The sequence below is a fragment of the Dipodomys ordii genome, unplaced genomic scaffold (genome assembly GCF_000151885.1).
Source record: "Dipodomys ordii isolate 6190 unplaced genomic scaffold, Dord_2.0 Scaffold29, whole genome shotgun sequence".
Classification (NCBI taxonomy): Eukaryota; Metazoa; Chordata; class Mammalia; order Rodentia; family Heteromyidae; genus Dipodomys; species Dipodomys ordii.
The window spans coordinates 3,021,296-3,034,450 of NW_012267245.1; the positions used below are offsets into that span (position 1 = coordinate 3,021,296).

The following is a 13,155-nucleotide window of genomic DNA, read 5'->3' on the forward strand; positions in this document are numbered from 1 at the left end:
CTGTCCCTCAGCTCTTCAGCTCAAGGCTAGCGCTCTACCACTTGAGCCACAGCGCCACTTCTGGCTTTTTTCTTTTTGCTTATGTGGTGCTGAGAACTAAACCCAGGGCCTCAGGCATGTAAGGCAAGTGCTCTACCACTGAGCCACCTTCCCAGGCCCTTGAGAGTGTTTTGAACAAAAAAAACTTATAAGAATAAAACAGGCTGAGCACCAGTGGCCTGTAATCCTAGCTACTCAGGAGGCTGAGGATCTGAGGATCATGGTTTGAAGCCAGCCTAGACAGGAAAGATCTCAAGACACTTATCTTTAGTTAACCACCAGAAAACTGAAGTGGCACTGTGGATCAGAGTGGTAAAGGACTAGCCTTGAGTGAAAAAGCCCAGGGACAGCTCCCAGTTCAAACCTCACAACCTAAATTAAAAACAAACAAACAAAGAAACCAACAAAATAAAAAACAGTAGACAGCTAAGTATCTAGTAAAATCTAGTATCTCAGTAAAATCAGCAGAGATGCTTACCAGGACAAACAGTGATTTCTTCTGCAGAACTCTCTGGCATAAGGACTAAGCTTTTCTTACTGGTCAAAGCAGCAGTGCTGAAAAAGAACCAAACCCCAAGTGAATTTTCAGTAAAATAAATCAGAACACAGCGCCAAAAGCAATGGTGAGTCATTCACAAAGCCACAGGTAATCTGATACCTGCTGTCCACTAACACAAAAGCACAACAGGAAAGCAAGGAATCAGTAGTAAAACTCTAGGCTAGAAACAGGGAACATAAACATGCTTACACCAAAATCACTGAATGAAAAGAAATCCCTTTTGGAATGTTCATGAAGGAAAGATAAAGGGTAAGAACTGCTTGTGAATATGACAGAAGACACAAACTCTTAACACAAAGATGCTTTTGACTCAGCCTTCTGAAAACTAGGGATACGTAAACTCAGAAAACAGAGTCTACAGACAGCACTAGCTTCTCCTTTAGCTTGCAGTTAAATTTCCTCTTTTTCTCAAGACATAAACAACAAAAATAAAATACAGTTCCAAACTGTCCTACAACAAAAATCTGCCCACACAAGTTGTACACCTCATTCAAGAAAAATTTAATTATGAATGGCTTCCCTCATCCAACCTTCTGGTTTCTCTGCCTATTCATCTGGTATGATTTCTTCCTGACACAGGAACACACGGCTGAGATTTGAGCATTTGAACTAGCCCCCTCATGCTTCACAGAGCTCTATGATTAGTTTGATCAAGTATGCAAGAAGACACTTAAAAACACAAATCCTCACATCAACCAAGAACCACAGAGAAGAGAGAATAGCCACCACTGACTCATGATAAATAAGTAAATCCTGACAGGAAACCACAAGTGATTTCTCTCTCTAAATAAAACATCTCATAGCATTTGTTATAAACCAAGCCAGACACAGTTTACTCTGCATGTAACATTAGGACTCTATTCAAAGGGTCCATCACAAAACAATTTGCTGACATTTATAAAATGGGCTAATCAATTTGAAGTCAAACCACATTGCTTGCAATTTCAACTCTCTCCTGGTGACAAAGCATATAATCATTTATTAAAAGCTACATCTGCTCTGCACAGACTCACCACAATAAAGCAGAGAGAGGCCTACAGGGAGGAGAAGACCCACGCCAGTTTAAAACACTTCCAAAACTGTCCTAATACACAAATATCAAACCAAAGCCGAGGAAAAAAATGCCCAGTACTATCCACAAAAAGTTAAGACAGACAACCATTTAAATTACATCCAATGGCCAGTCACTAAGCCTCAACTTCCATATGCTCTTGAAAAATCCCTGAATCTCAACTATCACACAAAGTGGACAAATGGTTGGAAACATGATCCAGTTAGTAGAACAGTTTATAACAAATAGCCTATTACTTGTTACCTACTGTTAAAGTAAAAGGACTTAGAAGGTAACCCTATCAGGCAATTAACAATAATAGAGGAGACAATGCAAAGGTAACCACTTATAGGAAAGATGAGACATAGGAAAGAGAACCACACAGTGTCTGTGTGGCCTAAATAATCACACTAGAGACTTCAAATTGGCACAGAAAGCTAGGGTAGTTAAGAGAATAGCAGAGATGGACACCAGTGGCTTGCATTTGTGCTCCTTGCTCCTCAGAAGGCTGGTATCTCAGGGTCTGGGTTCAAAGCCAGCTCAGACAAAAAGTCTTTGAGGCTTTTATCTCCACTTAACACAAAGCTAGAAGGGAGCTGTGGTTCAAGTAGCAGAATACCAGCCTTAAGCATAAAAACAAGGAATAGCGCCCAGGTCCTGAGTTCAAGTCCCAGTACTAATAATATGCATGCATGTGGTGTGCACACACAGAATAACAGGAAATGACTATTTCTCAAAAGTACTATATATACAATTTATGCCAAGATGACTCCAGTAGACAAGATAACCTTTCTAAGCTTATCTGAGAAGTTGGAGCTGCTGTGCTAATCCATGCTTACAAAGGACTTCAATATTCCTAGGCAGACTGTCCAGGGAGTCCCTCTCACTCCTGCAATTCACCTGCCTGACACGGCTATCAGCAGAGAGGAGCTGAAACTCACAGCAAATGATCTAACCTTTGTGAAACAGGTGCAGCATTTTTTTCTTCAGCGGTTTCTTCAACAAACAGCCCTTGAAAAGACTGCAAAGAAATAGGAAACATCCTAAATATACAATCGCACATGAACTGGTTTCTTCCTTTTTTTTTTTAAGATAAAGGTTTCTTGTTTTTGTTTTTTCATTTCAATAAGTATGATTTTATATAGGCTTATGTAATATAAACTAAAAAGCACATAGGCACTGTGCCTTTTGTGTTCATCCCCTAAGCGTAACTTCCTTTGGTCTGTGTATAAATGCCTAGAAGTTCCTTCCCTTAAAAAAAAAAATGTATTGTTCAATGTTATAACCCAGCAGTAACATAAGTTAGTTTCAGTAAAAGAGCATATCTAAAAGACAAAATCAGACCAGAGCACAGCATGGTGGCACATATCTGTAATCCCAGCACTCCTAAGACTGAGGCAAGAGGATCTCAAGTTCAAGGCCAGCCTACTTCTAGTTACAGGCTAGGCTGGGCTACACGGACACTACACAGACACATACCTACACAGCAATGTAGGTCTGGCTCAGCAGTAGAGCGCAATCCTAGCAAACACAAAGAAGAGAGGCCCTGAGTTCAAACTCAAGGACCATTAATTAAATAAAAAATAAAATAAAAAGCAGTGCCAATGGCTCATGCCCGCTTATCCTACTCAGGAAGCTGAGCTCTAACGATCATGGTTCAAAGCCAACCCAGGCAGGAAAGTAGGTGAGAGTCATCTCCAATTAACTGCTAAAAAGCCAGAAATGGTGCTGTGGCTCAAAGTGCTAGATCATTAGCCTTGAGCTCAAAATATCTCAGGCAGAGGTCCCAGGCCCTGAGTTCAAGCTCCAAGACTAGCACCAAAAAAAAAAAAAAAAAGTAAGTCAAATGAATTACAAGTTCAGAAAAGCAGTTATAAAGCTTTTAATATTTAAGAAGGGAATGGACAGAAAAAAGTCCAGTTTTCAACTGCATCCACAGGAGATCTCTCTGAGCACAACCAAGACATTAACACAGGATTATCCCCAAAGTCAAGGTCTTTTGCTACAAAACTGTCACTATGGTTTTGCTATTCCACTGCAGGGATATCTTTTAAGAAAAGCAATGATATAGACTACTAAAGAAAAAGAGCGTTTCCACTTACTCAGGAAAGCTGGTCAATGCCAACTCACCCCCATGTACAAGAGCACAGAAAGTATTAGCTACTGCTACCCTAGAGGCTCTTCTAAGAAAAGCACCGACTGTAAAGCTTCTTCCAGGAGAAGTAAAGCTACTGAACAAAGTTTCCAGGGTTTCCTAACAGGATATAAATACCTTACACAAATTAGACATCTCTCTACTATTCAGGTAAATGATGAAATACACTACCCAAAAAAAAAAAAAAAAAAGGAATAGCTAAATTGACTCTATTGTGAAAAAGAAGGTAACGTTATACACTGAGTGGGAATGCAGTCACCATGAAAAACTAAGAGTTGAACAGAATTCTCAAAAGGGCTAAAATACAACAGCAGTAAACTGCACTTGACTGAACTCAGCAGTTAAAAAAATCTTATAAAAAAAAGTAAAACACTAGATAAAAAAAGTAAAACACTGACACCTAGTGTCCATTAAATAAAATTATGATTTAGAATCATGAGCTGACTAAGCTTAGGACTTCAAAAGCAATCAAGGCACCTCTATTTCTACCTTAGGCTGAAACATATCTCAAACTATACCAGTGTAATACTTTAAAAGTTATTGTGCATATATTAGGCACCAAGCTTCTCCCAATCATCCTCACATCCATTACTTCCTTTAATCTTCACAAGAATCGTGTAAGGCACTAGCTGTTAAAGCATTTTAGAAATTAGCAAAAATGAAACCTCAAAAGGTTAAATAACACACAGAACCACACAGCTGATCAGCAATGAGCTGGAACCTACCTAACTCCAAAGTCCATGCTCTAACCACTACTGTTGTGTTTTTACATATATCCTCATTCTAATAAACTACATTAATTCCTCAATTTACACACCTCAATGGTAGTCATCTGGATTTAGGGATAAAGTAAGTTTCATTCAGAATGTAAAAACATGACAGTAAAACTACCTAAACATAAATCAAGTAAAGAGGAAAATTTAGGAGAAAAATGAAACCTTAGGAAGCTATGGCCAAATCTCGATGTTACACTGTGCCTGAAGAAATGGTAAGTAAAAAGAGGATAGTCTGCACTGGATCTTAAAATGATAAATATTAAGCCAAGTGTGATGGCACATGCCTGCTATTTAGGAGGCAAAAACAGGAGGACTGCAATTCAACTTGAGACCAGAATAGGCAAAAAAAAAAAAAAAAGTGAGGCCTTCCCTCAAAAGAGCCATAATAGTCATACCTCTATCCCAGCTAACTGTGAGGCAGAATCAGGAAGATCATGGTCTGAAGCTGGCTTTGTGAAAAAGCATGGGACCCTATCTGAAAAATGCACTGAAGTTAAATAGGATGGAGGCCTGGCTTAATGGCCGGAACACTTGTCACACCAGATTGAATTCAAACCCCAGTACTGATGAAAACTTTTTTAAAAATGTTTTAAGAGAAAGTCTAAAAGTCTAGACTCAAATAGTATCTTCAACATTGTAGTCCGATCGCCTGCTGGTTACCCTAGCAACAGCTCTGTTGGGAGGCAGTGATGGCTTCTCAGGCTTTTCCACATCCAGCTAAGCTATTCCTTTGAAACTCCCTTTTGCTGATCCAGATCTATTTATACTAGAAGGAGGTACAGGGTACAGTAAATCTGAGTATTTTGGTCATCAAAAGTGTTCCTATCCCATAATGACCAAACTGTCATTTGTTGTATATTCATCAGCATGAAGTTTGGTAGTAAATCTATACAATCTGGTCATTTCTAAGAAAGAAGCTCTAGCAACTGGACTGAAAAATTAGGGATCAGACTGTGAACCCTGGGTTCAAGCTTCAGTACCATTACCAAAAAAAAAAAAGTAGTAAGTAAGTACATCAACACCTCTGCCCCGTAAAACCATTAAGACCTCTCAGACTTCAGTAACAGCCTTCCGACTCTCAGTGATGCCGGAAACCAGTTATCAACTGATTGAAAAGCTTTAATAACCTTCACTACAGACTAAGCCATTTGCCCCAAGGAGAATTTTTTTGTTGTTGTTATCCCAATTTCTGAAACTCTTGCTTTCTATATCAACTCAAAAGTCTCAAACACCAGCAACTTGAGCAAAGCCATGTTCAAAAGAAAATGTTCCCAAGCTGGGCACAGGTGGCTCACGCCTGTAATCCTAGCTACTCAAGAGGCTGAAATCTGAGGATGGGGGTTTGAAGCCAGCCTAGTCTAAGTAGAAAAGTACCCATGAAACTCTTATCTCCAATTAACCACTCAAAACTAGAAGTGGCATGTGGCTCAAGTGGTAGAGTAACTAGCCTTGAGCTAGACTAGAGACAGAGCCCACGCTGAGAGTTCAAGCCCCACAACTGACCAAAAAAAAAAAAAAAAAGTTTCCATACATTCTGTAAATTCTTTCCATCCAGTTATTGAAAGCAAAAGATTAAAAAGTAAAATTACAATCCTAAAGGTTTTCATGACTTGCCTATAAAAGCAGTAATCTTGTTTCTGTTTCTTTTGTTTTGTAAGGATATTATTCTGAGTTGGCAAAGTTGTAGTGAACTATGCTAGAGGGAGCAAGTACATATTTGAACAATCTTTCTGAGATATGGCAATATGGCAACAAACAGTAAGCATGCTCATAACTCTCCAACATAGCATTTCTCTAGCTCTCTATTCCTAAGGACATAGATTTGAAATTTAAAACATTCCATGTTGAAAGATACTGATCACAACCGAAATACACAGCAGGAAAATGTTTTCTGTTAATATTACGGCAAATTTGCAGGCCAAAATGACATTAAAGGTGAAATCTACACATAATCTTAATGTAAGAAAATGATTCATAATGTTAACTTTAAAATACAACAGTATACCAATATGAGTTATGGGAATAGTAGTGCAGTACTTGCAAAACTGGTTCCCAGTATCAGGGAAAAAATGCATTAATATGATCTGAACCATACAAAAAATAAATGAACTAAAAAGTCCTACTTCATGTGGATATTGGACCTTTTTTTTTTTTTTTGCCTGTCATGTCTGGCTCAAGGCCAGTGCTCTACCACTTGAGCCACAGCGCCACTTCAGGCTTTTTTCTGTTTATGTGATACTGAGGAATTGAATGCAGGGCTTCATGCATGCTAGGCTAGGCGAACACTCTACCAGTGAGTCACATTTCCAGCTCTGGCCTTTATTTTTTAAAACTTTTCATTATTTTTAATATTTTTATGTAATTTTTTTTGTCCGTCGTGGGACTTGAACTCTGGGCTTGGGCGCTGTCCTTGTGCTCTTCAGCTCAAGGCGAGCACTCCACCGCTTGAACCACAGCACCATTTCCGGTTTTCTAGCGGTTTATTGGAGATAAGAGTCTCATGAACTTTCCTGCCCAGGCTGGCTTTGAACCGAGATCCTCAGATCTCAGCCTCCTGAGTAGCTAGGATTACAGGCTTGAGCCACCGGCACCCGGCTTTATGTAATTTCTAAAAATTATGCTCCTATATATATGGAGGCATCCTGGTCTCCTTGAAATTAAGGACTGCATCTCATCTCTCTTATCCCATTACTAGTTTGACACATATATCCATCCCTTCAGGCCACAGCCAAAAAGGCTGGTAAGAGGAGTCAAGACCAAATGGGAGCATAATTTTTTTTTCTGGAAAATTGAGAAATGAAATCTATAACATTCAAGTTCCAAAGCTTATAGAATCAAGTTTCTTCAACCTACAGTGAGAAATAAAGCAAGGGAAGCCAGTCTTCAGGGAGAAAAATGAAGCATATACATTACAGTATGAGATACAGAAAAATTAGTTGATGTTCTGGTCTCAGTATCTTCAGGTCTGATTACACTGCTGCTTTACAATTTATGAAACACTAGCTTCTCTATACAATAAAGTCCTGTTTTGAATTACTTTGACAGTATCAACTATTGTATTTAATGACATGCCCATATGTTAGAAGAACTTCTAACCAGTAAGATCAGCCACTAGACCTTGGCCACTTCAGGAGTGTTCTGAAAAGCATTGCTTCAAGTATGCTTGACACAACACAGAACTTCATAGCTTATGCTCTAGAACTCTAGCCACTGGGCTCTTTCAATCACTAAATGTCAGTCTTTGGAGTTTTCTTCTAAGAATCATCATCTCTGAAATGCAAAAGCATTCACTGAAAACTCTGCCTTAGAAAAAAGTCAGGTACTAGAAGAACTGGTAAGAAAAATGCCTTCTTTTTCCATATACCAATCTTTCCAGACTGTGGAGGAAGACAGTTACTAGAAAAGAATGATCTCTGGGGCTAGAAATATGGCTTAGTGGTAGAGTGTTTGCCTAGCATACATGAAGCCCTGGGGTTGATTCCTCAGTAATCACATAAACCGAAAAAGCTGGAAGTGGTGCTGTGGCTCAGGTGGTAGAGTGCTAGCCTTGAGCAAAAGAAGTTCAGGGACACTGTCCAAGAACTGAGTTCAAACCCCAGGACTAGTGGTGGGGTGGGGAGGGGGAGGGGGAATGACCTCTACAGATAACCTCAATGAATGATTTTTCTAGGACAGAACTACCATTTTTGGTTACCTATAATCTCCTAAGCATCATGCTAGGCTTTTCATACTAATCTGCTTTAACCAGAAAAATAACTAATGATAGGAATTACTATTCTTATTTTACAGAGATAAAAGTAAGATTCAGAGAAGTAAAATAGCTTTCTCAAATACATAGAATTATTGAAACACAAATGCCAAACTCCTCTCTCTAAATAATCCATGCTCTCTGTACCATGATAGGAAGTTACTATCTCTTAGGTTTTTCTCATGAGAAGCCACATAAGCACGATAAAAATAAAATAAACAAGGCAGGCTTCTGTGGCTCCCACCTATAATCCTAACTACTCAGGAGGATGAGATCTGAGGATCACGGTTCAAAACCAGCCCCATCAGGAAAGTCCAAGAGGCTAACAGCAGAAATAACACCACCACCACCACACCACACACACACACACACACACACACACACACAACAAACAAACAAAACACAGCTGGGCAACAGTGGCTCATGCTTATAATCCTAGCTACTCTTGAAGATCCATGGTTTGAAGCCAGCCTGAGCAGGAAAGGCTAAGACTCTTATCTCCAATTAACCACGAAACACCAGAAGTGGTGCTGTGGCTCTGTTCAAGCCACACAATCAACAAAACAAAACAAAACAAAACCCAGAATAGCCATAAACACAGATATTCTTTCAAAACTAAAAATAATATTGTATAATATGATTGCTGTTATAACTTTCAGAAGACAAAAACTCTAATCTAGCTGTCAAGAGAAAAAGACTATAAAAGTAATTCAAATATAAAATGGAAACTGCTTTTAATAAATTAGAAAAATATCACCACAAGCAAAAGCAGAAACTTAACTTTTATGGAAGGAGGAATAAAGAGAGAAATCATCTGCACTTCTTACCACAAAGGATCACTTCCCCGGATATGTAAAAGTTACCTACAAACCACTTCAGGAGGGAGACAGGAAAGAGAGATTTAAAAAGAAAAATGACCATAAAATCCCAAGAGACAGAAAAGAAAATGCAAATAGGCTTAGAATGTGGGGAAAAGTTCAACCTCACAAATGGTAAGAGGAATACAAATTAAGACTATCATCTTTCATCTTGGTAGATATTGAGAAGTCTGAGAACACTGTGACGGAAGGGGTTTGAGAAGACCAGTAATTATACATTGCTGATAATATACATGTACTCAACCTCTACAGAGGGCAATTGGATAATAGCTAACGTAAGCTGTAAATGCAGATATCCTTTGATCCATTAGCTGGATCTTATAGCAAATTATCCTACAAATACCTCCCAAGTGGATAAAACGTCCTCTGTTCAAGAAGAAGTACTGCCTATAATGCTACTTGTAATAGGAAAATACTGCAAACAAACCTACATGTTTACCAATAGGCCACTGGATAAACTATGATTCATCCAACACTGTATTCTACATCAAGAAAAAAATTAGGACTTTTTTTATGTCCAAGTGCCAGTGGTTCATGCCTGTAAACCTAGTTACTCAAGAGGCTGATGTCCGGGGCTGGGAATGTGGCTCAGTGGTAGAGTGCCTGCCTAGTAGCATGCATGAAGCCCTGGGTTCAATTCCTCAGTACTATATACACAGAAAAGGTGGGAAGTGGTGCTGTGACTCAATTGGTAGAGTGCTAGCCTTGAGCAAAAGAAAAGGGACAGCGCCCAGGCTTCGGTGGCCAGCCCCAGAACTGGCAAAAAAAAAAAGCCTGAAAAATCTGAGGATGGCAGTTCAAAGCCAGTCAAGGCAGGAAAGTGCATGAATTTTTATCTCCAATTAACCACCAGGAAATGGAAGTAGAGCTGTAGCTCAAAGTGATAGACCTCTAGCTTTGAGAGGGGGGGAGGGGGAGCTCAGGGACAGTACCCAAGCCCTGAATTCAAAGCCCACAACCAACCAAAAGAAAGAAAGAAAAGATGGCTGGGAAGGTGGCTCAGTGGTAGAGTGCTGGCCTAGCATGCATGAAGCCCTGGGTTCAATTCCTCAGTACCACATACACAGAAAAGGCCAGAAGTGGCACTGTGGCTCAAGTGGTAGAGTGCTAGCCTTGAGCAAAAGAAGCTCAGGCCCTGAGTTCAAGCCCCAAGACTGGAGACAGAGAGAGAGACAGAGAGGGAGAGAGGGAGAGAGGGAGAGTGGGAGAGAGAGAGAGAAAGAAAGAAAGAAAGAAAGAAAGAAAGAAAGAAAGAAAGAAAGAAAGAGGATAATAGGATAATTATAAAGCTGGGGGAAAAGCTTATACAGAACAGGCTTCATTTTGCTCAAAAACTTTTAAAAATGTATTTTTATATATACAAAAATGCTAACTGCCTCTTGGTGAAGGGGTTATAGCTAATTCTTTCCTTTTTTGGGGGCGAGGTGGTTACCATGTAGCACCTTTGGCCTCAAAGCCTCAAATTCGAGATCTTACCTGCTTCAGCCTCTAAAGTGCTGGGATAGCAGGTATGCACAACCATACCCAGCTTTTTTCTTTATATTCTTGTGTACCCTCCTAATTTCCTATAGTGCGCAGGTGTTACACTTTAATAATCAAGGAAGGAAAAAAGACCACAGAAAGAACAAAAGGCTACAATAATTCCTCTTTAATCTATGGGTAAACCATCCTTTATTACAGCATCACTGACCCTTACCTGACCATGACTGGTTGTTGGTTCTTCCTCCAACAAAAGTTTCTGTTTCAAGCTTTTAATTGAGTTTTCTTGGAAATCCTTGGTTTTTGAGTGCCAGACAGATGCCCTAGACTCCTGCCTTTCCTCTTTGTCTTCATCTCCCCCATCTTCTGAGATGCCTTCATTTCTGTCACTAGCCTGATCTCTTTGGCCATATTCATTCTGGATCAGAGAAGGGGGGCTAGGTAACACTGGTTCCCCAAACACTTTTTTTTTTAAAAGTTGCCTTTGGGCCATTTTTAGGCTCTTTTGATAAACCTCCAATTGGCAGAGAATGACCTTGGTATACTGGTTAGGGTCTACTCCGGCAGGGCAGAATGGAATACCCCAGAAATAGTTCACAGTGCTCCCCATGACCTGGAGCCCTTTGGCATCTACTGGGGTGGATAAACAGTGCCTAGATGTATCCCCCCTGCCATGAGGAGCTTTGAGAGAAGCACAATCCCTCCCAGTACTTTCCTGTGGCTTCTCACACTGTGTGTGCTCAGCTAGGTGGCCAAAACATTTAACATTCTGATCCTCAAACACTGGCTGGTGTGACTGGTCCCAACTTCCTGAGCTGACAGAGACCGGCTCCTCTTCAGAGTTTTCAGTGTGGTCCCAAGGCTCCTTTCTTTCCTCAGCCTCGTTTCCCTGACTGATATGTGAGCCTTTACACAGTGTCGGAGGTGCCAGCTGCCATACGCCTGTAGGTATTTGAGAAAAAGTAGGACTAAGGACAAACTTCTTCATTAAGAGGGTTTGGTAAGCTATTGATTACCAAGAACTACAAAATGTGATTAAGAAAAGCCCTTCTTTGGGTTTAAGCAAAGGTTGGCTTTTCCTTGGAGATTGAAAAAAAAAAAAAAAATTCGGATATTAGTGAAATCTCGACTACTTTCATTTTTAACTTCTTTAGTATTGTCACCAAAGGAACTTCGGGTATTTCTGTCTATCTATTCTCAGCATGAGATCCCTGTAATACGGTTATATACTTGATCCGTGGAAGAAGTCAGAACAGGGAGACATGCCTTCAGTGGTCCCAGAGTCTGCAGTTTTCTCTTGGTGGGTAAGTGAAGATGGTCCAGTGGCCAGAGGTGGAGGTCTGGTAGCAGAAGCATCTGAAGGCCGGCAACTCTGAAACAAGTGATCCCACACCCAACCATGTTTATTATTAAAATAGCTAGATATGAAGAGTTACAGGAGGGACAAAAACAGGAGGCCAGTGTTCCTAGGAATTTCTCCTCTCCAAAACGTAGGTGCTCAGTTCCAGTGAGTTCCATGGTGTGTACTGAATGTCCTGTGCAAAGTGCTGTACTAGGTTATAATACCACATTGTTTTCTCTCTTTTCTTTTTTTTTTTTTTGTCGGTCATGGGGCTTGAACTCTGGGCCTGGGCGCTGTCCCTAAGCTCTTCAGCTCAAGGCGAGTGCTCTACCACTTGAGCCACAGCGCTATTTCCGGTCTTCTGGTGGTTTATTGGAGAAAGAGTCTCATGGACTCAAAGCCCGGACTGGCTTTGAACCACAATCCTCAGATCTCGGCCTCCTGAGTAGCTAGGATTACAGGCGTGAGCCACCAGCGCCCAGCAAACCACATTGTTTCCTAACGTAGAGGAATGATGACAGAAAGGATAGCTCAGATTTGGCATGTGGTACATGCTTATATTCCCAGCTACTTGGAAGACTGAGATGGGAAGATTGCTTGAACAAGTTAAAGGCCAGCCTCGACAATACTGTAAAGACCCCCTATCTCAAAACAATGAAGACTCCTACCAAATCAAGTATAGCTCAGAATCAGCCACTATCAAGTATTACTAATTCTAACATTCAAACGTTTCAACTGCACATATTCAAACCTCAATATTATGTCAATATTATAAATTAGCATCTAATAATAATTTATTACTTATGTTAAAAACAGTATTATTTACTTTTGAAACTACCCATTCTCTCTCATTTTCTTTGCTCTCCCCACAAAATAGGGGAAGTAAACACCTAGACCTGCTTGCTTTGGGATTCTTGGTCTCTTAGCTTTTCAGATACTGCCAACTTACTAGAGTATTGGGTTTTTTTGGGTCCGGTCGTGGGGCCTGAACTCTGGGCCTGGGAGCCATCCCTCAGCTCTTCAGCTCAAGGTTAGCACTCTACCACTTGAGCCACAGCGCCACTTCTGGCTTTTTTCTTTTTGCTTATGTGGTGCTGAGGAATCGAACCCAGGGCCTCATGCATGCAA

At 40.3% G+C, this 13,155-nt stretch overlaps 1 protein-coding gene across 3 annotated transcripts in view; it reads right to left on the bottom strand.

The window, feature by feature from the left end:
* The window catches only part of Uimc1 (ubiquitin interaction motif containing 1), a 79,768-nt gene that overhangs the window by 49,635 nt on the left and 16,978 nt on the right, over window positions 1–13,155 (bottom strand). The window contains exons 3-5 of one of the 3 annotated variants that reach the window (XM_013016122.1): window positions 9,424–9,427; window positions 2,606–2,670; window positions 518–594 (exon numbers count right to left, since the gene is read on the bottom strand). In XM_013016122.1, the coding sequence (XP_012871576.1) occupies window positions 518–557 (40 nt within the window). In that variant the 5' untranslated portion in view covers window positions 558–594; window positions 2,606–2,670; window positions 9,424–9,427. Of the gene's footprint in view, window positions 1–517; window positions 595–2,605; window positions 2,671–9,423; window positions 9,428–10,902; window positions 12,037–13,155 lie in introns of those variants that run through there. The other 2 variants (XM_013016119.1, XM_013016121.1) reach the window with 2 other exon arrangements.